General features: G+C 31.3%; 3 protein-coding genes across 3 annotated transcripts in view; 2 read left to right on the top strand and 1 right to left on the bottom strand.

Moving 5' to 3' along the window:
- Positions 1-270: 270 nt before the first annotated feature.
- LOC130447163 (DDB1- and CUL4-associated factor 8-like) lies at positions 271-6,934 on the top strand. Its single transcript, XM_056783855.1, has 8 exons — positions 271-369; positions 474-720; positions 799-1,381; positions 2,539-2,714; positions 4,020-4,191; positions 6,010-6,309; positions 6,371-6,601; positions 6,657-6,934. Exons 2-8 carry the CDS (start codon positions 488-490, stop codon positions 6,798-6,800), a joined length of 1,839 nt encoding a protein of 612 aa, XP_056639833.1. The 5' UTR covers positions 271-369; positions 474-487; the 3' UTR covers positions 6,801-6,934.
- Positions 6,935-9,113: 2,179 nt separating this feature from the next.
- Positions 9,114-11,593, bottom strand: LOC130447162 (BOS complex subunit TMEM147). The gene is made up of 3 exons (XM_056783854.1): positions 11,407-11,593; positions 11,218-11,350; positions 9,114-9,707 (listed from the first exon to the last, which is right to left on the bottom strand). The coding sequence occupies exons 1-3, from the start codon at positions 11,481-11,483 to the stop codon at positions 9,234-9,236; spliced, it is 684 nt and encodes a 227-aa protein (XP_056639832.1). The 5' UTR covers positions 11,484-11,593; the 3' UTR covers positions 9,114-9,233.
- Positions 11,594-11,882: 289 nt separating this feature from the next.
- Positions 11,883-24,357, top strand: part of LOC130447161 (1-phosphatidylinositol 4,5-bisphosphate phosphodiesterase classes I and II) — a 46,968-nt gene continuing 34,493 nt past the window's right edge. The window contains exons 1-2 of the mRNA XM_056783853.1: positions 11,883-11,953; positions 14,292-14,747. Coding sequence (XP_056639831.1) covers positions 14,625-14,747 — 123 coding nt within the window. The 5' untranslated portion in view covers positions 11,883-11,953; positions 14,292-14,624. The remainder of the gene's footprint in view (positions 11,954-14,291; positions 14,748-24,357) is intronic.

Here is a 24,357-nt window from a genome sequence, read left to right as displayed (position 1 = left end):
AGAATCAATATGTTCATAGATGATAACAACTATTAACAAAATTGAGGGTATCACATATAATTTATACTATATAAATAATCGAAAAGGATATACTTATGTCAATTTAATACAATTTCCATTGTATAAGTATAATAACAATTTAATTTCATAATTCCAACAAAATCGTAATGGAACGCGACATTTTGATATATAATTTTCAAAATTGTGCGAAATAACAATTGTTTTATCTATGGTTTTACACTATTACTATCACTCTGATTCCGCACCGAAGAACACAGTGTAAGAAAGCGAACAAGTTGAAATGTCAGGCGAAGAGAAAAGAAAATAAACACTGAACAGGTTTTTTCCACAAAAGCAGTATAGGATAAGGTAGAAATATTGGTATTAAATAAAACACTAACATTAAAGTCAATTATAACTAAAATTCGTAATTGACTTTAAATCATGTAATACGCAGTTGATTGTATTTTTAGAATAACTTTCCATTATGGATGAAAATATGTCTGATGACGAAAATCGAGAAAAAACCTCTGATATAGAAAATCGAAAAAGATTAAAAACTGAAGGAAAATCAGTTGAAGAATTTTCGAATTGTTCCAATAATACCGAACAAGAAAGTGCTAGTACTAGTACAGATAGTGGTTTCCCTAGATCGCGAAATTCTAAAAATCGTAGCTACAGGAACCATTCTAATTCTGAAGAACTAGAAGAGCATACGAGGTACGTACTATACAAATGTTTTGATTATTTTATATTTGAATGAGTAAAAATGAATTTCTATCTGATATTTGTTGATAGCAATGATAGTGAAGGTAACGAAGATTTCTCCCTCGCTCGAGAAGAAGAATACTCTCCGGTCCAAGAAGAACACCCCCCCATACAAGAAGACGAAGATTCCGTTAATTTAGATGACATAGAAGCAAATTCCAACCTAACAAGTAGCAGTTCCAATTCAACAGTTATAAATGATACGGATGTTGATTCAGAAGGAGAAGAACATCCTGCAATGAAAAAGGAAAAGCCTAAACACAATTGGTTCGTCGTACCGGAAGTTTTAAATAGACAATTAGGTTCTAGTTCAAAGTTACAAAGTTCTGATTTATTTCAAAGGCGTTGTTACGGTTCCTTACGTAGTGTACAAAGGTTAGAGTTAATGTACAAACTAGAAGGGCATAATGGCTGTGTTAATAGTTTAAATTTTCATCCAAACGGACATTTATTGGCAAGTGGTTCGGATGATTTGAAAGTTATACTTTGGGATTGGAAAGTAGGAAAAAATATATTGAAATATGATTCAAAGCATAAAGAAAACGTTTTCCAAACAAAGTTCTTGAATCTATCAGGTGATCTACATATAGCTTCTTGCGCCAGGGATGGACAGGTGAGTAAAACATAAAATTATTATTTACAACAATTTTTATCCAAATAATAATATTTATTATCCTAATACTAATTATCAAATTGGATTTTCTTTGTTAAGAAATGTTTTTCTGATCTAAATTATTTGGTATTTCAATTTTGTAACATTCCATTGTTGGTCTAATTTTTTTTTAACTTTATTTCTTATACTTTTTTAATGTTTCCAGAGATAATTTTCTTGATTTTAGTCTCTTTTAATTGAAATTTCCTTTAAAAACAATTAAAATCTTGATGTTTCTATCTACTTTGCATCAAAGTATCAAAATCTGGAAATAATATTTTGATAAAGATCGTAGTAGGTAGAAACATCAAGATTTTAATTGTTTTTAAAGGAAATTTCAATTAAAGGAGACCTAAAAAGAATTAAAATCAATTGGCTGGTGTGAAAATCAAGTTCATCAATGGCACTCCATTGTTGATCACATATTTCTAATTTTTTGCTTCTTATACTTTTTTTATATGTTTCCAGAGACGATTTACTTGATTTGGAGCTCCTTTAATTGAAATTTCATTTAAAATGAATTAAAATCATAACGTTTCCATCTACTTTGCAACAAACTATCAAAATCTGGCAATATTTTTAATTCATTTTAAACGAAATTTCAATTTAAGAAGACCTAAAATCAAAACAAATCATCAGGAAATAATTTTTTATATTAAAATGTAAATTAAAATCAAAAAGTATACCACAAGCTAATTGGTTGGTGTAAAACTTAATGTCTTCAAGTTCATCAATGTCACTATAAAGGCTCTTCCAGTGAAAGGAATTCCTTCTCTTTGTGGTAAGAAATTAAGCTGAAATGAAGAAGCAATTGCTGAAACTGAAGCCTATTTTGAGGCAAAAGTTGAGCATCAAGAATGATTGTGAGATTAAATTGATAATAAAATCAATTTTTGTCAAAAAATGTGTTTTTCTCAGTTAATTACACAACTTATTGAGTAATGTATTAGTTTGATTCCATATTTAGCTGGTTTCGATGCAATATACTGAGTAACTTTAGTTCGACCATAGTTTGGGTAAAGTTATTCATCTATTATCAGGTATACCGTTGTCTTATAATTTTTGTTAAGTTACTATCAATGTGTAGTAAATTGATAAATTATATTTTACGTGTTTAGGTTAGAATTGCTCAAGTTTCGTGCGAACAAGGGGTACGGGATAACAGAAAATTAGGTAGTCACAGAGGACCTTGTCACAAAATAGCTGTGCTCGGTGATCAACCGCATGTAGTGCTCAGTGCAGGTGAAGACGGTCTCGTATTTAGTCACGACGTTAGGAAAAATAAACAAGAAAGGTAAATAAAAAAAATCAATTTATAACCAAATATAGTAAAACAATGAAAAAATTATAGAATTTAAGCCGAAATATATTAGTGTTGTTCTTTATATAAATTGAGGTAATGAGACATATATGAGGGTTGTTATTTATATTTTTTAGTCTAGGTCAATTCCTCAAGGTACGTAACGGTTTGTTTGTCAGAAATTCTTGAAAATCATTAACAAACCCCCATACTACCTTGTACATGATATCAAATTCCTTTTTTTTTCCCTAATCAAGTTGGAGTGGAAAAAGTTCTTAAAAAATTGAGTGAAACAAATAGAAAAAAATTTTTATCTTAAGGGTAAACATTTTGGAAAAAAATATCATTAATTATGATTATAAATATTCATTTTTTATTGTTACTCGAGAATTATAATTAGCAAACCTCCTTTAAGTTGATGTTGATGAAATTAGTCAATATTTATGAATGAAATAACGAGAAACGAATTTGGAGAAGAAAAATAGAAAATAAATAAGAAGATATGGGTATGAACAATATAAAAAAGGGACCAGAGGTACAAATAGGGCAGAAGATAGAGTTACATGTTTCTTGTTGTTTTGTTGTGGAAGAACTTAATGGAAACAGTGGAATTGTCCAATAAGGAGACAAACAATTGGGAAAAACAAGCAGAAAGGAAATGTGGATATGGACTACGAAAAAAAGGCACCAGAGTAACAAAAAGAGCAGAAGGGATGCCGTGGAAGAACTTGAAGAAAATAATTGAATTATTCAATAACAAGAAGATAGACAGACAAAGAAGTAGCTTGAACGTTTAATGTATCTCTTGAATAAAAATAGACTTGGGGTACAATAATACTTACAGGAGGTCCCTAAAATTGGAATAGGCTCAACTGTAGACTCTTAAATCCAACTCATTAATAAAATCAACTAAGTTGGTACAAGGTGTTTCAAAACCATAATTTTCTTCGCATAAAGAGTAGTAGATTCATAATTTTTATTATTTGATTTGTGACGTTTTGACGTGGTTTCATTATTAGTGATTTTTACATGTTTCAAACGAATATTTTTGGACTGTTGGGCCGTCATTAGTTGTGTCTTGTTCTTGACATTGGTATCTTTAGAAGCTGTTAAGAGCAAGTCGTAACCAATTACAGTTGATCAGATGAAAAACCTTGAAAATCTATGACAGCGAAAGCCTTATCCAAATCAACAATTTGGTGATAACTTTTCGGGGGCTAAAAACTATCAATGATTTTAGTTTTTTACCCTATTAGAGACACATATAGATATATATTAGTTTTAAACTTGTTTTTTCAGGATAGTGGGGGTAAGGGATAACGATGATAGAGACGTAGCTTTGTATAGTATCCACAGTAATCCTTTGAGGACTCTTGAATTTTGCGTAAGTGGTAGGGATGAACTTATAAGAGTATACGATGTTCGGAAAAGTGATGATCCTTTAAATACATATCATCCTTTCAATAAACGGGTGAGTTTTTGAAAATATATGAAAAAATGTTCAAAGTTCATTAAATATTTTGAAATTTTTCATTTTTTAGTATAAAAAAATATGTTTGTATATTTTCAGTTAGAATTTCCATTATAAACTTTCCCCTATACTGTAATTTCCATATTAACTATAAACTTTAATAATATTTATTAATCCTTGATGTATTAGTTTTATTTCAAAAGCCACATTTAGCTTCTGCGGGGATCTTTGTGGTTCCTTTTTGATCTAAAATTTTCCCAGTAACTTGTATCCTTACTGCAACCTCTATCCAACCCTTGAGCTACTTTTAGCTCCTGGAAGGTTACTTGTAGATTCTGTTTGGTCCATCAAATCGCTAAAAAACTTTTTCCAGTAACTTGTACCCTTACTGCAACCTCTATCCAACCCTTGAGCTACTTTTAGCTCCTGGAATGTTACTTGTAGACTCTGTTTGGTCCATCAAATCGCTAAAAAACTTTTTCCAGTAACTTGTACCCTTACTGCAACCTCTATCCAACCCTTGAGCTACTTTTAGCTCCTGGAATGTTACTAGACTCTGTTTGGTCCATCAAATCGCTAAAAAACTTTTTCCAGTAACTTGTACCCTTACTGCAACATCAATCCAACCCTTGAGCTACTTTTAGCTCCTGGAAGGTTACTTGTAGATTCTGTTTGGTCCATCAAATCGCTAAAAAACTTTTTCCAGTAACTTGTACCCTTACTGCAACCTCTATCCAACCCTTGAGCTACTTTTAGCTCCTGGAAGGTTACTTGTAGATTCTGTTTGGTCCATCAAATCGCTAAAAAACTTTTTCCAGTAACTTGTACCCTTACTGCAACCTCTATCCAACCCTTGAGCTACTTTTAGCTCCTGGAAGGTTACTTGTAGATTCTGTTTGGTCCATCAAATCGGTAAAAAACTTTTTCCAGTAACTTGTACCCTTACTGCAACCTCTATCCAACCCTTGAGCTACTTTTAGCTCCTGGAAGGTTACTTGTAGATTCTGTTTGGTCCATCAAATCGCTAAAAAACTTTTTCCAGTAACTTGTACCCTTACTGCAACCTCTATCCAACCCTTGAGCTACTTTTAGCTCCTGGAAGGTTACTTGTAGACTCTGTTTGGTCCATCAAATCGCTAAAAAAATGTTTCCCAGTAATTTTTACCCTTACTGCATCTCTCCATCCTGTTTTCCAGCGACTTAATTGATATGTTGATTAAACCTTGAGCTAACTTTAGTTATTGGAAGATTCCTTGTAGCTATTTTTTTTCTTAAGCTTATTTCATACATTTTCTACGGGAGTCAAATCAGGATTTCTGGGTGGCCACTTCATAACAATAATTCTTACCATGTGGTTGCACTTTCCAGGGTAGTACGCCTCCTATGCATCCTGATTTTGACAGGAAAGTTTTTGGACACCGTGTATATTTAATTTAGATTAATAGGTCGTTTTATTGATCAATTTTTCAAAGTGTTACATTCTGTTTAATATCTTTTGAACAGAATTTTTTTACGTTCATTTAAAATGGAGTAAACACTTTCAGTTGTTACCTTGGTGTGTATTATTTCTTTCAATTTCGTTTTACAGTTTCCCATAACAATTTTCTATATTGTTTATGGTGCATCCTCATCATGAAGCATCATCGGTGGTTGTTTTAAACTTCTCATTCCACTTTACTTGGAGGAGATTCATCGTAACATTTTTTAACCTAAACTTTTAAAGTATTGAGGGGAAATGGGTAAAAATTTGATATATGACTTTCGACAAATAATTTTCGTTGATTAAATTATTGATGGGGTATTTAATTCGAATTGTAGAACGATTCCGGGGCCAATTGGGGCCTACACGTAACCTGTGCTGTGTACAATTACGACGGTTCGCAAATACTGGGATCTTACAACGACGGCGATATATATTTATTCGACGTCGACGGCGAAACCGGATCTTACTTACACCAATACCAAGGTCACCGGAACGGGGCCACCATAAAAGGCGTCAATTTCTTCGGACCGAAATCTGAGTACATAGTCAGCGGATCCGATTGCGGTAACATTTATTTTTGGGACAAAAATACCGAAGCGATCGTACAATGGTTGTTGGCCGATGATCACGGCGTCGTAAGTTCGTTAATCGATACCGTTCCGAAGAGGTTTTTAAATTTTTTTTCTTTTGTTTTAGGTGAATTGTTTGGAACCGCATCCACAAGTTCCGTATATTTGTACGAGTGGACTCGATTGGGATGTGAAAGTGTGGGTGCCTTCGTGCGAAGTAGATCCGGAAATGAAAGGATTAGCGGAAACTATAAAACAAAATAATAAATCGAGATTGAATTTTATGCCTCACGATATCAACGAAAGCCAAATGTTGTGGATGCTTTGGACACATCTGAGGAGTACTACCAGAGTCAGGGTGCGTTCAAAGTCTAATTGTTTATTTATAATGATAATTTTTTTTTTAAATTCAGCGAGCGTTCCCGAACGGACGCGGAAACTCTGCCATGCACCCCTCGGAACCCATCTCGGATACTTCATCTAGTTCTTCTAGTTCCAATAGTTTTATGTCTGAAGATGGTGATGATGAATTATCGACGAGGTGTTCGCCTTCTTAATATATATATATATATATATATGTGTGTGTATATAAACCGTGTGTAGAGGAACTTTTAAACAAAAAAAAATGAGATGGTAAAATTTTCCTACTAATAATTCGTTAAAAAAAATAAATTATATTGATATTTGATAAGATTTTTTTTCTAAATTATCGAGTGGCTTTTTGTTTTTATTATTTAATTGACTGTTTCTTCTTTCCATGTCCAGTAGGGTGATTCGTTTCTAAAATTTTTTTTTTCGATGCTCAAACAAAATAATATATAGGCCAAGTACCAGCTGATTTCCCGTGGAATTTTCTTCAACAAAATGACCTCGTAGATTAACTTATTCTAAAGTTGGTACTTTTAGAGTTAATAACGATTGAAACTACTCATTTTTCATTGAAAAAAACTCATTTTTCACAGTTTTTCATTAATAACTTAAGAACTTTTAATTTTATCAGCAAAATCATTAGAAACAAAAATGTAGCTGATAAAAAAACAAAGAGATTCGTTTTTAAATGACCTCTGTAAATTCAATCATAACCGAGTTATTGCTATGAATATTTTTGGAGAATCCCGAACACTTTTAATCTCAAATAACTTGAAATTGATGACATTTTTGGAAAAAAACTCGAGATATCTTTTTCAACATAGAAAAACCTTTAAAATGGACCTTTGGCATAAGGATTGACTGATTTAGAACAAAAATAAGGTTTCTTTATCATTACCACCCTAATTGTAATCCATATATATATATATACATATATATATATATATATATATATATATATATATATATATATATATATATATATATATATATATATATATTGAACACTGCATTTCTGTAATTTTGAAAAAAAAATTTTCCGTAAACCAAAAACTGTTCAAAATGTTTCAAATATAAATTGTAAGATTTTTAAATCTACGTATCATAAAAATTGAAGATACATTAGTACAAAGTTTGCATGCATGCAACCCCTTTGAGCTGCACCCTTTTCGAAACGGGGGATTGAAAAATGTTTTAATTGATATGACGTTGAAGTGCATTAAATCCCCTACAAAAAGTTAATAGCTTGAAAAGCTAGTCTGATATCAATCGTTCGATACCATTATGAGACATTTTTACAGTTCGTGTATGTTTCATTTGTTATTTACATTCAGTATGCAGATGTTTGTTTCTTCCATGTTGCAATGGTTGCCCCTTTCCTTTTCCATCTATGGCTTCCTAGTGTAATATTCTCAATCCTACCTTTTTCGCAAGTTTTGTTTGCTTTATCTTGTCTGATTTTATTTCTTTTTGAACGTGTTTGATCTTCCAAATTGAACATCTGCCTTAAAATTCCCGTCTTCCAATACTTCTACACCCAGTTATTCCAACCCCATTACTTTTTCTTTGATTTTAACCTCAAAAATTTTGATACTTGTTTTTCTTTGAAAGTTTTAGTTCTATCAGATTTAATTGTTGACAGTTGCTGCTATTCTAGTGGGTTTTTCGGACTGTTTTGTTACCTATGCTTCAAAATTCCTACATTCTGACATTTACACAGATATAATTCGAAACCCTCTCCTTTTTGAATGATTCCAACCCCTTAAATTCTGATACTTGTTTTTCTTTGAAAGTTTTAGTTCTACCAGATTGAATTGTTGACACTTGCTGCTATTCTAGTGGGTTTTTTATACTGTTTTGTTACCTATGCTTCAAAATTTCTATATACTGACAGTTGTATACCCAATTATTTGAACCCCATGATTTGCTCCCCAGAAATTCTGTTATTTGTTCATATTTATGTTTTATTTGACCAGATCGATACATTAAATCATAATGCTTCAAAATTCCCATATGCTGACATTTCTATACCCAATTATTCTAATCCCTCTACTTTGTGGATGATTATAGTTCCAGAAATTCCAACTTTGTCATAATTCACATTGAATCTCCGAATTCCATCAAAATGTCTCTTAATTGGTTGTTGTGAACTTCTACAAATAACTGATGATGTATAAAACCATCTCGAAACGTGGCTTAAAGTCACATAATGTGTGTTAAAAATCAAGAAAATGGATGTTGGAGTACTCTCCTAGTTGGTAAAAATTTGCCAACAAAAACATAAAAGGGAATGATGGAAAGTTGAAGAAATTTATAAGGTTTCTCGATTATATTTTCAATTTTTTATGTAATTCGTAATTTTTGAACTAGGTATTTAAATTAAATCACCCCAATAGGCAATTTTTGTACGTTATTCTACACCAACTGTTCAACTCTGATTTCTATTCAGAGAACAGCGACACATTAATTTTTTTGAAAAGAAAAATTATGATTAACAAACATTTAATTCATTGATATCTTTATTGTTTTATAACAAAATTCGAAAGGATTACTTGCAAAAACTTCACAATTTCAAACGACAACCATAATGTCCAGTCTTTTTAGAATACCATAAGAAAAATTTAAAAAATCCCGATGACTTGGGCCAACCCTGCATAAACTACTAACGTAAAAACCCCATAACCCACAGTAACGATCGCTTTAATCAATAAACCAACCCAGGCGTTCGTATTCGTTCCACTAATCAAAAAATCCAGTAACAGACCTTTATAAGCAGTAAACAAAAGCAAAATGGTTACTACAGATTTGATACTATCTTTTAAATCATGTCGAGACCACAACCACAACAAAGTTGCTGTTATAATATGTTGAACCAATAATATATTTGATTCTAGACATTTTTGAATATAAATCCAATCGAATTCGGCTCCTCTAGCGCCTACCCAGAGTAAAAGGGCTCTAGATAGTATTACTTCGGCCGTTGCCCAACCGATACCAGCAGTTAAAACTTTACTATGACCTTTCCCAGGTATACTTGCTAGTACCAGATATAAACCTACTAAATCTGCTAGATCCACAGTAGATTTTAAAAATTCCTACAAAATAAATCGATAATATCAATAAAAACAGTATATTTTTGGGTTTAATCGAAAAACATTTTTTCTTTAATTTCTTAGACCTTTTGATATGCTTATGCTTCTATATTTTTTTGATTTTAGGTTTTTTCTAATTTAAAACTAGTTTCTTTTATAATTTTTTAAAGACAGATGAAGATTTGATTAAAATATTTTGCTAAAGACTAAAAAGAAGTCGAAATGACAAATTTTCATCTGTCTTTAAAAAATTATAAAAAAAACTAATTTTAAAACAGAAGAAACCTAAAATCAAAAAAATTTAGAATCATAAAAACATTTTGTTATATATTATTTTGATAAGAAACTGCTGTTTAACACTAAGGTAAGGAAACATTAATGGACCCCTAACCAGTTATTGACATCTTTTCCTTTCTAAAGCAAAAATGATAAACACCATTGCGGCACCCATAATTGTCTTAAATTTATGGTAACATGTTATCAACTACAGCATTTTACAGACGTTTTACACGTGCATAAAATTTTACTAAATGTGACATTTTGGAAAAATTAAAGTAGGGGAAAATAGGGCTGGTTGTCACACAAGTTGGTTCTAGATCTATGGGATACTCTCTCCAGAGAGAAAAAACAATAAAGCAATAAATTTCATGGTATTTTATAAATTTGTGGTGTGGAAAAATTTGTTAAGAGATTCCTGTTTTTTATTAAAAAATAAAACAAATAATAGTTTTTAATCAATTATATATTTTCTATTTTGCTCAATGACCTTTTGCCATCTTTCTTTTTCATTATTCCGCGCTCATAAAATTTCTGTCATCAGAAAAAACTGAACCAGGTGCGATTGAAAGTCGTCATTTATGAAAGTTTGACCATTCAAAAAATTCTGCAAACTTCAGAATAAATGGTAATCATATGTATAGGGGATGTGGCATCACTTCCCAGCCAAGCTACAAAAGTTTCCTCCCATTAATTGTTGACAGTAAACGACAGAATGGATTGTTTGGTTCATTGGAAGCAGCTCAAAAAAACACAACAACTTTGTAATCCCACCAAACTGACAGCATGAGATTTCTTAGTTGTTTTTCAGCTTTCAATGTTTGTGCTGGTTCATTGTGTTTGCTCCATGATAGTTTTCTAACTATGTTACTGTACAGGATCCATTTTTCATTACCAGTGATGATTCTTTTCAAGAAAAGTTCAGTTTCATTTTGTTTAAATGTTAATTCTTTGTGTTAGATGAATTTCTTTCAACTCGTGAGGTATCCAAATATGAAGCTACTTAACTATAGCCCATGACATTTCAAATTATTATATGCAATGTTTAATTAAAAACGTAATAAATGAAAAATCCTTATGACGTTTATATCAATGAAAGAAATCAAATAAAATACTTTCTATAATGTGTATGAACAATCATATTAACGAAAAATGTCAACAATTGGTTGTTTACCTAATATTTAATTATCGAGAATAAAACTAGCATTCAAAAATATATTATCAGAATCATACTTACCCCTATAAAATCGCTACCAAGATCTGATACATTATCTGGAAAAAAAGTTGCTAAAACCATCATTTTACCCAATTGAGTTACCATATATATTAATCCTGCTTGAATACATTTCCAGAATGCTCCGTATTCTGACCTAGAATTTTTATAAAAACAGTAATAAGTGATTGGAATGTCTTTTCGTTTACTTACAATCCCGATTGTTTGTACGCTAAATAATATGGTACATATATAAGAGCTATACAATTACCAAAATGATATAATGTCATTTTGAGCTTTGATTAGTATCTATATTGTGATTTTTGGAAAAAATAAATAGAATTTTGAAAATAATGTAGTAACGTTTGAGGTTATTCGATTTGACGTTTATCTTAGGATTATAAACAGCCATATTAGAAAATCAAAATATCCCCAAGGGAGCTGTGAATTTATCTCAGAAATATAAGACGAACAAATAGATCATAAATTATGATTATTAGTAAGCAAAATTGATTTATCATAAAATTATTAGTGATTCCATTTACGGTATTAATGATTAGTCTTATTTTTCAATATTAAAATTCTAATTTGTTTGACAGATTATAAACAGGTAGCCTTATTAGAAAATCAAAATATCCCCAACAGAACTGTGAATTTATCACAGAAATATAAGATAATGACAAAAATGAACAAAAAAATAAATATAAACAACTACTAAATGAGTATTGACGAATAAATAGATCATAAATTATGTTCATTAGTAAGTAAAATTGATTTATTATCAATTCAATTGTAATTTTATTTACAGTATTGATGAATGTTCTAAATTTTCAATATTAAAATTCCAATTTGTTCGACAGATTTTAAGCGATTTAATGATAACAAATCTTATCAATATCTCTTATTTGTTTAACTTTTGCCCTTATCATCTCCATTGATGTTTATCTTTCTAATTCCAAATTATTCCTGAATTTCTCGATAGGTCACTTGACAATCCCGCTTTATCACAGCATCGACATTTTCTGATACAAAAATCGGTGTTGCACGATCTACACGGGATTCGTCCACTTTGGCTTTTTACAGTGTAGAGTTATGAAAAATAAAAATATCAAAATTTTCGATCGTACTATTATATAGATCAAAAATTTAATTATAATTCAATACAATTACAATCTAAAAATGATGTAAACAAATCGTCCCTATCACGTTTTAACTATATGTACAGGGTTAAGTCATATTTGTTCTGATATAAATTTGTTTAACTACCAAAACACTTTATTTGAAGTGAATGATTCATTAAGAATATCTCTGATAAAATATTAAAAGTAATAGTTATTTTTCTTGATTTAAAAAAATACTTTTATACAAGCAGTATTTTTTTTAGTACATAATAGTAGGATGGATTTGTACACACTTATTCAATTGATTCATACACTAAATTATTCACGTAGACTTATTACTAAACGCTTATCCAATTCTTAACGTACTAATTTATTTAAGCGCACTTTTTACTATTCCGATGATTCGATTTCTAGAATGTAAACAAACAAACAGTCGTTTTCAGAAATTGTTTTTATAAAAACAGTCACAACACGATGTGAATAGCTAATAAAAACAATACAAAGAAATGCCAATTTGAACAGACGTTGTAGGAATTTGTATCTGGCGCGTCCACCAAACTTTAGATTCCATTTGCGTATTAGAGCGGGGCTGGCTTCACGGTCTATGTCAGTTGACGAGTATTAAGTAAATGTTTTGGGCGTGTTCTACTTTGTTTTAGTTTTGAAATAGGTCTTGTAGTGTAGTTCCAAGTAAGACTTGTTGATATGCCTCCTTATTTATTATTATATAATAAATAAGTAGGTAAATAAATATTATTTAAGATGAATTTGTATTCTTCAAGTTTTTTATTTGCTATCCTGTATACCATTAATTACATGTACTATTTATTAATTCTTAAATGAGTATACAAAATTGTGTAAAAATATTTCACGGTAATATTTATAAAAGAATTTGAATCTACATTACGTGGCAACGGCGCTCGATACTGGAGAATAGAAGTTTCGCGCATGTCATTAGCATACATGATTAGGAGATGGGATATTTTATAGTATTTGTACATTTTTTTAAATATTATAAAAATATCACATAATATAATCATATAAATGAGATAATACTCCATTTATTCCATGATAAATTGAGTTGTGTTAATTAATGACGTCTGTTTCAAATAAATGAAATACTTGCATACACTCAAAAAAAGTAAAAATTACTGCACGAAGGGATGTTGCAAAATGTATTAGATTTTTCTCTAATAGTATAAATCTCCAAAAATGCTATTACTTTCGACGATAAAGAAGTAATAGTGTGTTTATCATTATTTTAATTCACTTATTTTGTGAATTATTATTATATTTACGTAAAGGTAGTGGGGGGAATTAATTTATCTTCACGTATCTTAACAATTAAATGTCTGAATAACATGCACACAATTAATAAATTCAATGTTGTTATATTAATTAGAGCAAATTGTCACGCACCATAGGTGCGTGATAGATATATAAACAGGGGATGGTGTCCGTGTTGAAATATTAGGTTAGGATTAATCAACGCCATGTTTTCCCAAAGGGCACCGGTCGCCGCTATTTATTTTTTTTTGATATAATCCAATTTTTTGAGATAATTATTATTATGTCATTTTATACCTTACTAATACGAGAAATAAAAAACTCTTTACAATATTAGATAAAAAATGAATTAGATCGAATCTAAAAAAGTTGAGAACTAAATATTATTCAGAATCATACGTACCAAATATATTAGATTAAAAATGTGAACTGGAATAATTTGATTTGAATTTTTTTTATAAAATAACAATCTTAAGTTAAAACTATATACCCTGTTTCCAGATGTCCTGTCATCTTTTGTAATTTATCTATGATTTACAAGATTTAAAATTTTTAAAATTTACCCAACGTATTCATTAAATTTATCAAATAATTAAAAAGTAATAAACATGAATAAGGTAATTAACCAATAATAATTAAAAAGAAATTTCTAATCGATTATTTAGCGTAGGCGTAAATTCTACGTTTTAGAGTATACGATTACGAATCGGCAACGCCGCCAATCAACAACCTAGACCGTGCTTCTTCATCTGAATTCACGGCAGTAGGAACAAAATGGTGACAAATAATTGTTCGTGGCCTTCCGTAAAATCTCAAAATATCGGTTTTTCAAACAGAACACAACTGCGTTAATCAAGGAAAAACTAACGTTTACGCAAGGCAAACAATGATATTGACTTATGAGTCGAAGACAAATGCACGATAAATAAAATGAGAATGAAATTGAAGTTTTATTTTGATAACATTCAGTGATTGAAACAAGTAATGAATAATGTGCGGCTAGTGTGATTATTTTTGAAAACCATGTCCGCGACAGCTACAGGTAGATCTAATTTTGCACCTGGGTCAACCAATGCAGTGTCCCTGAGACCTATCGAAGTTCCTCAGGCATTACAAAACGGGGAGAAATTCATAAAATGGGATGAGGTGAGTTGAATATCGAATAATTTGATTTTTATATTAATCGATTTTGTTGCATTGAGGTTTATATCATATAATAATAATTTTTTAATAGATTTTCATTTATCTTAAATTTTAAATAATGATGTTTTGTCGAAAGAACATTGAGTTATTGTTGTTTGCTTGGTAGAATAACGTATTCAACAATGCAGGGCACTCCTAGAATATCAAAAGTATGCGTGCGCAAAATTTTTGATTTATCAAAATTAAAAAAAAAAAACACCATAAACGATTACAGAATAATATATTTAATATTATGTTTACAATTATAAACTAATTTTCGAGTGAAATTAAATTATGTATTAATGATAATTTCATAATTTAATCTACAGGGTGATTCGTTAATAATAAAGCGGATTTGGGAGGAAAAATAATCAGAAAGTTTAAATTGTTGTTTCAATTTCGTGGATATTAGTAAAATTTTTAATGTACACAATTAGTGGCTTGCACTGAGATGCATTGTTGTAATGACTATTCTTTTAATAGAAATCGTTAGAAGAGTCGGTGGCAACGTTCCAACCCTTGAAAACAGGAATAAATCTATGCTGTACGCTTTTAACATTCGAAACACTCGAAATTATTTTCTTTTCGTATTTATCCAACAAGGAAAATGATTTTTTCTTTTTATGAGTATCAAAACTGTTAGATTTGTGTGAAATTTTGACAGATGACATAAGAAATATGGCGGTAAATACAAATATAATCGCCGTGGCTTTTTCCCTTAAATCTTGTTTCATTTAAATAAAAAATAAATAAAAAAAATAGAAATTTGGCGCATTTGAAATAAAAATGAGCTTAAATTTAAAAACCAAAATTGGCAAATTAGAAATTTAAAAACCATAAATTTTGTGATTTATCTTGAAAAACTGTACTTTTTTTTCAAAGAATTCTATTTTTTCATGAAACTACAAAAACAAAAAATTTGAAATATAAAGAACCAATTGATTATCGCAATTTTAACAACGATTACGAATTATCAATAAAACAATTAGGTTAGGTTAGGATTCTCTTTATGCTTCAAAACTTCTTGGTGAAGTTTCGTAAATTTTATAATAATTTAATTGAGTCGCCCTCGTATAATACAGAAATATTGGAAGACATCGTGTTTCTTTCAAATAAAAAAATGAAAATTCTGATATGTGTGCAGGAATTTTGATGATGTGGCGACGAAATTTTGACGAAACTGGATTTGTTAAAAATATTTGCAAACATTTGGTAAAATTTTTAGGATACCCAATTTTAAAATATGCCATAAACGATGAAGGGGGCTCTGATTTAAACAGGTTATTATTTGGAAGTTGGATCCACCTTATTGTTCTTAGAAAAAAATCGAAAAATAATATTTTTGATAATTTTTTCTTTCATTTTGTTTATTTTTTTTTCGGAGCATTTAACATCAAAATGAGGCTTTAAAAGCCAAACTTTTTTGGCAAATAAGAAATTAAAAAATTTATTTTTTTCCTGAAACTACAAAAACAAAGAATTTTAATTAAAAAAACCAATTGAATATCGTAATTTAAACAATTATTACAAATTATTGAAAAAAATTTATGCTAGGCTAGGATTTTCCTCGCTATTATACTTTTTACCCTTTTAGAAACTTCCCACCGAGCGTTTCCCCCTCTAATAACATGTTGGTCAAACATTTTTTAAATAATGTCCTACAACTGAATAGTTTTTAAAGAAATTTTGTGTTTACGTGGCTGCTTTTTATTTCGAGGGTGTGAAAACTACCCCAAAGTCTAAAATATGTTTATGTATTATAAGTTATAATACCAATTGACAATCCCTATTTTTATAACTTCTGTATAATAAATGTAGCGTGAGAAAGAAGATTTTTTATTTTCTTAAGGCTTGATATACCGCTTGACTAATACACTGCGTTTAACCTTACGATCATTATTGGTCAGAATCGACGTCGTATTTAAGAACAAAACGATCTCATTTGGATAAGAAACAAAGGAAATACTCGAGTATTTGTTCAGTTTAGAATCATAATAAACATCCAATCGAAGCTAAAGTAAACCTAAACTAACCTAGTCGTAGATAAAGTCTAAACTAACTTACTCATAGTTAATCTAAATTAACCTTAACCAAATGGAAGCTAATCGAAGCTAAAGTAAACTTAACCTCACTGTATCGAAGCTAAAGTAAACTTAACCGAAACTTATCGAAGCTAAAGTAAACGTAACGTAATCAGCAAACGGATCCGTTCCTCGATGCTAGAGTAAAACTAATCTAATCGAAGCTAATATGATCTAATCGAAGCTAATATGATCTAATCGAAGCTTAAGTAAACTTAACCTCACTGTATCGAAGCTAAAGTAAATCTAGATTATACTAATTGAAGCTAAAGTAAACCTAACCTCACCTTATGAATCTTTATTAGCTTCGATGAGGTTAGTTTTACTTTAGCTTCTACAATGTGAGGTTAAGTTTACTTTAGCTTAAGTAAAACTTATTGAAGTGTTTAAAAGCATCACTGACTAGCGTGTCGGCATTTTTAGGCTGAAATACGAGTTTTTTGTAATCGATACATTTGTTGACCGTTTTTATATCTACTGGTTTAGTTTTTCGTTTATGTGTATGTTTTGCTAACGATAAGAATGACGCTCTGTTCTTGTTTAAAGTGGTCTAAAAAGTGTATCGTATTTTTACTAGAGTCAGTCGGTTATTTGCTTTACTTGTAAACGTTCGAGTTACGAGTTTTTAATTAAAGTATTCAGTTTTCACGAGTTTATTATTTACTTCACCTGATCCACAAAAATTCTACAACAAAACTAACCTAATCGAAACTAAAGTAAACTTAACTTCACCTTATCGAAGCTAAAGTAAATCTAGATTATACTAATTGAAGTTAAAGTAAACGTAACGTAATCAGCAAATGGATCCGTTCCTCGATGCTAGAGTAAAACTAATCTAATCGAAGCTAATATGATCTAATCGAAGCTAAAGTAAACTTAACCTCACTGTATCGAAGCTAAAGTAAATCTAGATTATACTAATTGAAGCTAAAGTAAACGTAACGTAATCAGCAAACGGATCCGTTCCTCGATGCTAGAGTAAAACTAATCTAATCGAAGCTAATATGATCTAATCGAAGCTAAAGTAAACTTAACCTCACTTTATCAAAGCAAAAGTAAATCTAGATTATCCTTATTGAAGCTAAAGTAAACGTAACGTAATCAGCAAACGGATCCGTTCCTCGATGCTAGAATAAAACTAACCTAATCGAAGCTAATATGATCTAATCGAAGCTTAAGTAAACTTAACCTCACTGTATCGAAGCTAAAGTAAATCTAGATTATACTAATTGAAGCTAAAGTAAACGTAACGTAATCAGCAAACGGATCCGTTCCTCGATGCTAGAATAAAACTAACCTAATCGAAGCTAATATGATCTAATCGAAGCTTAAGTAAACTTAACCTCACTGTATCGAAGCTAAAGTAAATCTAGATTATACTAATTGAAGCTAAAGTAAACGTAACGTAATCAGCAAACGGATCCGTTCCTCGATGCTAGAATAAAACTAACCTAATCGAAGCTAATATGATCTAATCGAAGCTTAAGTAAACTTAACCTCACTGTATCGAAGCTAAAGTAAATCTAGATTATACTAATTGAAGCTAAAGTAAACGTAACGTAATCAGCAAACGGATCCGTTCCTCGATGCTAGAATAAAACTAACCTAATCGAAGCTAATATGATCTAATCGAAGCTTAAGTAAACTTAACCTCACTGTATCGAAGCTAAAGTAAATCTAGATTATACTAATTGAAGCTAAAGTAAACGTAACGTAATCAGCAAACGGATCCGTTCCTCGATGCTAGAATAAAACTAACCTAATCGAAGCTAATATGATCTAATCGAAGCTTAAGTAAACTTAACCTCACTTTATCAAAGCTAAAGAAAATCTAGATTATCCTAATTGAAGCTAAAGTAAATCCAACCTAACCAGAAAATGGATCCGTTTCTTGATCTATTTAACAACACCAAAAGACTGTTGCCACTTTGAATATAAATTTGAGTTTAATAAACAAAAACGATTTAGTATTTTTTATTTTTGAATTGAACAAAATAAGTTCAAAAAACGGAACTCTAGCAACCCAATTATTTGTAAATCCAGAATTACTGACTTCCGACGACTTAGCTATCGATGAATGGATTTCTATAACCTCGAAAATGCTAAAATAATGTGATTTTTTATGATTATGACTAGTACAGATTTCCACCTTCGCCACTGTTAATTTGGTCGAATTATAACCTAGGAAATGCTATTCAATTAAACTTATTTTTTTTTTTGTTAGAAAACTTGAAAAAGTCACTCGGCGGGTAGAAATTTGAATCGACTGAGACCTCGTGAAAACCGTATTTTCCAGGGGGGGGGTAAAAAATCTACTTTTACAAAATATTTTTCTGTAGACTTCTGCACTTATCGGACTAACCTCGTATTGGATGATAGAAATTTTGTTATCGTTCATTTTCGAATATATATTCGAGATTATAGATTGTTTATGTGTTGTTACGAGTTGTTCTAAATCTGTTTTCAAAACGAAAAAATCTAACTATTAAGACGAAGAAATTCTAGTAGAATTTTCGATGTAAACAACAGAGGAATTCAACGGAATTGAATCATTGTTTCCACCTATAACAATTCCGAACGATTAAAAGGAAATTAACGTAAATATCCGTGATGAAGTGTACACGTAGTGGAATCGAATCAATTCTCAGAATAAAGAGATAAAAACAAAACTATAATTGTTGGATTTTCTAAATATAAATGATTTTTCAATACGATATGTGTACACACAAATAAGTAGCCGAAATAAGTGTTTGTTTCTTTTTAGTCGTCGTATCTCTTTCAACATATATTAACAACTTTTCATTTATTTATTTTTATTAAAAATTAATCGCCTTCGCTTAACACAATTCAAATGACAATGTTTTCGTGAAAACCAGTTTGTTAATTTTAGAAATAAAATACGTCGTTGAATGATTTGCAGTTAACACATATTCGTACCGAGTTTTCTATAGTTTTAAACTCGAACTGCCATTTCCAAAATGCATCCCTCAAATAACGAACCCTCCAAAAAATAATTAAACATTCGTATTTTTTGAGGTTATTTCGTATAACAAACGGAAAACTTTTGACTTTAACCAAATTTTCTAGCTAGAAATCTTCTTTTTAACTCATCCCATTAATGTTCTATCGGATTTAGATCGGGATTGTATGTCGGCCACTTCATAACGCGAAAACCGACTGTGCGGCCTCGAATTGTCATGCGTAAAGTTAAGTCAGTCGGCGTAAGGTACCACAGGAATTGCTAAAATCTCCTCGATACATCTATCGGCTGTTAAAACATCTTCTAAAGAAATTGAACTGCAGATCATGCAGAAACCACCTCCATAAGTATTCCGCTCTTCAAAGCAATTTTTAAATCGCTTTCTTGGTCTTCGATACACTTCCCTTCTTCGGTGGCTACCATGGAGGCACATTCCGGACTCCTGACCAAAAGCTGTTGCGTCAACGGATTTGTTGAGATATCCTTGAAACATTAGAAAGGATTTAACTGGTAAAGCAAAAAGCGGCAGAGATCCAGGAGGCATTCACCAAAGAAGACTTCCAGCACTGCTGTAATCTTGTGTGTGGCTTGTGGAGGGGAATATATTTAGTGTAGCATTCGAAAGTAGAATAATTTTTATAATAAAACCTTGTAGTAGTCGACTTTACAGTACTTATTTGAGTTTAGAAAATGGCACTCGTTGTACTTTAGATTAGATATTCTTGACTCGGCTTTTTCGTCGCCTCGTCCTTGAATATCTATCTCGTACCGTACTAAATCACTACCCTAACTTATCACGTAAATAATTATTTTGTAATAGATGAATATTCAGGTTTAGTTTCGTACCTGTGTAAAAAAAATGACATTCTAGTTAGAAATGAAGTCAACTCCCGATTTTCTGTAATAATTTTTTACCTAATACAGCGCCAAATTGTTTATAGAGAAAATTTTTCATTAAATTTCGAACGAAACTATTCAATACGCTTTTTTATTATTTTAATTATCATAAACCCACTTTGTTAGTTCTAAATCAGCGATATCAAAACCGTTGCTTCAAAATAAATAATTTCTCAACGTCTATATATTAATTCATACGATTAATTAATTATTATCAATCGTTATACATTTCAATTAACAATTAATCCAGTTGATTTACTTATCTGGAGTCGATTAATTGTTCTTATTATCCTGTTAATAATTAATCAAACAAAAGATATATACAGGATGTTGTAAGAAATTTTCGATATGTAATATATCAATTAATTAATTGCTAATTATATAATATAATATTAATTAACACGAATTTTCAAGTTTGAGGGGCATCGCACGATTTTTGCTCCATTTGTTACGACTACGCCATTTTAAAATCCAAAAAACACATTTCTCCGAATAACTTGGGGATTCCAAGTCACCTTTATAATCTCCTTGTTGTCCTAACAGCATGCAATTAACTTAATCTTCTCCTGATACACGTTTTAGAAAAAACCAATGTAACTTCATCCCTCTACCTTCTCATTGTTGCGTACTTATACGAAACCAGGCGAGACGTTTTGATTCGGGACAACGAAACGGACATTTCTCGAGGATCTACGCTGTTTCTAGAGATTCGGCTCGCGCGTATACTGTTTTGTTGGTATTTTGGTTCAAACATTTTGAAAACCCGTGCCCTTGGTTATCGAAACGCGCTTCGGACAGTGTAATCGTGAGTGTTGGTGTAGTGAAATCAAAAACAACATCAGAAATAGAATTTTTATTTAGATTTTTACGAGGTAAAACCGAATTACGTTCACGGAAACTACCCCGTTAAGCAACGACATTATATAAACTATTATTACGGCCAAGTAATAAAATTCGCTTCTATTTTCAGTGCACCGCTCAAAATTTTATCTGTTAAATTTATTGTATTTGTGCAGACTCAAATAAACGTTCTGGTTTACCTTCGCATAAATAATATTCCATTTGAAACACATGTCCAATTCCATTATGCGAAAAACGTTCTCAAGAGTTTACGTAATTATGATGAAATGGAAATTTCATGGAGATGTTGGAATCGATTTCAATACGCGTTATCCGACAACTGAAGCTTCTAAATAAACTACAAATACGAGGGTGGTTCAAATATAAACCGAAATAATTATTATTTCAACTAGCCTGTTCTGGATTTTTCCCAGTTCGGGTTTCTTAATTTTTAAATACCCTGTACCTCCTTCGCACCAAGTCTGTTTTGTTTTGTATGGACTTGTGACCGCGTAACATCACTCTTTAGTGTACTTACAATGTTTGTTCCAATCCACTACACTGGAACGGTTATTTAAAGCGTTTAAATGATGTGTGCACTCTCCGGCTGTGCACGGTTGTTGTAATAGTACTTGCTACGGTTCACAAAAGCTACCTAAGTCGTTTGGAAAATGTAATTTCTATTGCGCAGGGTCAGGATCCTCGTAAGGGCTACTGGCGTGTTCAAAAAAGGATTTCGACGGTCCTTTTAAAGCATTTTGGACCTTGTTTTATTATTTATTTATTTAATTAGGTCACTACAGATGATAGTAGTGTCCTCTGTTTTTGCTTTGGACCTCCTGTGCTGGACATTAGCCGTGCTAAGACTGTTCTGATCATCGTCGCTTTGTACGTCAAGTGCTGCGCTTGCTGTTTGAAGTTAATCCGAGCGTTAATCATTATACTGCCTCAGTTTTGTGTACAGCCAGTTTCAACCCTACCTTGTCCATCGAATCTTCTCGAAGGTAATGTTAAATGCTGAGTTAATGTCTTCTAAATGTTTCGACCCACCAGTCTGGACCGTTTTTGGAACGGTTATTTAAAGCGTTTAAATGATATTTTGTGTGCACTCTCCGGCTGTGCACGGTTGTTGTAATAGCACTTGCTACGGTTCACAAAAGCTACCTAAGTCGTTTGGAAAATGTAATTTCTATTGCGCAGGGTAGGATGTGTTGGTACAAACCTATAAACGAGCGAGAAGGATCAGGATAAGGATCAAAAAAGGATTTCGGCGCTCCTTTTAAGGCATTTTGGACCTTGTTTTATTGGTGGTGTCCTCTGTTTTTGCTTTGGACCTCCTGTGCTGGACATTAGCCGTGCTAAGACTGTTCTGATCATCGTCGCTTTGTACGTCAAGTGCTGCGCTTGCTATCAATCAAGTGTTTGAAAGACTGTCCTGGAAACGGTCCAGGACCCTCGTAAAAAGGATTTCGGCGCTCCTTAAGGCATTTTGGATCTTGTTTTATTCACATTATGATTTTTAAATAATAAATCTAATACTTGTTGACGTAATTTTTAACGATTAATGAAATAACAACGTTTCTTAATGTAGGAAATAAATTTATTTATTTATTCACGATTTAATGTAGTTTTTGTTGACAATATTTCGTAGTTTTTTATTATAAAATTAAATTAAACAATTCACAATTACTTTTTCCAATTATAAAACTATGAATAACAATTTTGTTATTTTACGACATTGAAACATCAAAAATTTTCCGTTACAAAAAAAGAAGAAGAACTTTAACCTTTCCGATACGGAATGTGGTAATAAAAAAATTTAACTGTTTAACTTTCCTATTATAGTTATAAAATTTCTCATTTATTAAATCTTTTTACATGCTTTTATTTATTAAAAACTCATTTCCCATAACCAATCATATAAATTTGTCATGTTTGAATCCTTTCCTGTACGTCGACTCAAGCTTCTTTTGATTCTGGCTCCAGATTAATCCAGTTCTTTAAGAAACGACACAATTCAGAACGTTTTTATTTTGGATATCCATATCCAATCAACCGGGAATTATCAGTAACTTTGAGTGCGCCAACGGGGCACAGCAAGTTGGTGTAGGTATAGCTCAAAAACCTTCTGACTGATCTCGAAAATCGCATCCTCTAATCGAAATATGTTGAACCTCCCTCGTAACTGTTGTACTCTTACCACTAAATCCGCACTTGAAAAAATTTTTCTCTGCAAAACAAAAATCAGAAGCCATGATGTGAAAGCAGCCATGCGATCTATAAAAAACCAGAGAGCTTCGAGGCCAGATTTTTAAACTTGTGACTGCATAATACATGTCTGAAAACTGCAACGACATAAAGAAAAATTGATTAAATCGATAATTTAAGAACTAATTCGAACTAATATCCAGAAATGAAAAGAAACTTCCTACGGGGAATGTAGAAGACGCGGCAGCTAGTAGAGGCAACCATAGAACTCATCTAGAACAGATACGGAGCTTAAATGCCAAGATAAAAAAGACAGAAAAATTGTTGGAACGCAAAAATCGAGAATCTGCGAAGAAAGTGTTAACGATTTCCAAGGAGAACGCAAACAACTGGACTGAAGTAGATAGAGGTAAAGAAGAAGAGCGACTTGGGGACTAGGGTTGTACTAAAGAAACTTGGCAAGTTTGGAAACGATGGAGGCGATAGTTGCAATCATTTTTTCTGATCCAGAGGAGAGACAAATTCGGTAAATGGACATCTATTCAGAGAAGAGGAATTTACAACAGCA

The sequence above is a fragment of the Diorhabda sublineata genome, chromosome 7, assembly GCF_026230105.1.
Source record: "Diorhabda sublineata isolate icDioSubl1.1 chromosome 7, icDioSubl1.1, whole genome shotgun sequence".
Taxonomy (NCBI): Eukaryota; Metazoa; Arthropoda; class Insecta; order Coleoptera; family Chrysomelidae; genus Diorhabda; species Diorhabda sublineata.
This window is presented reverse-complemented; position numbering and strand designations above follow the sequence as displayed.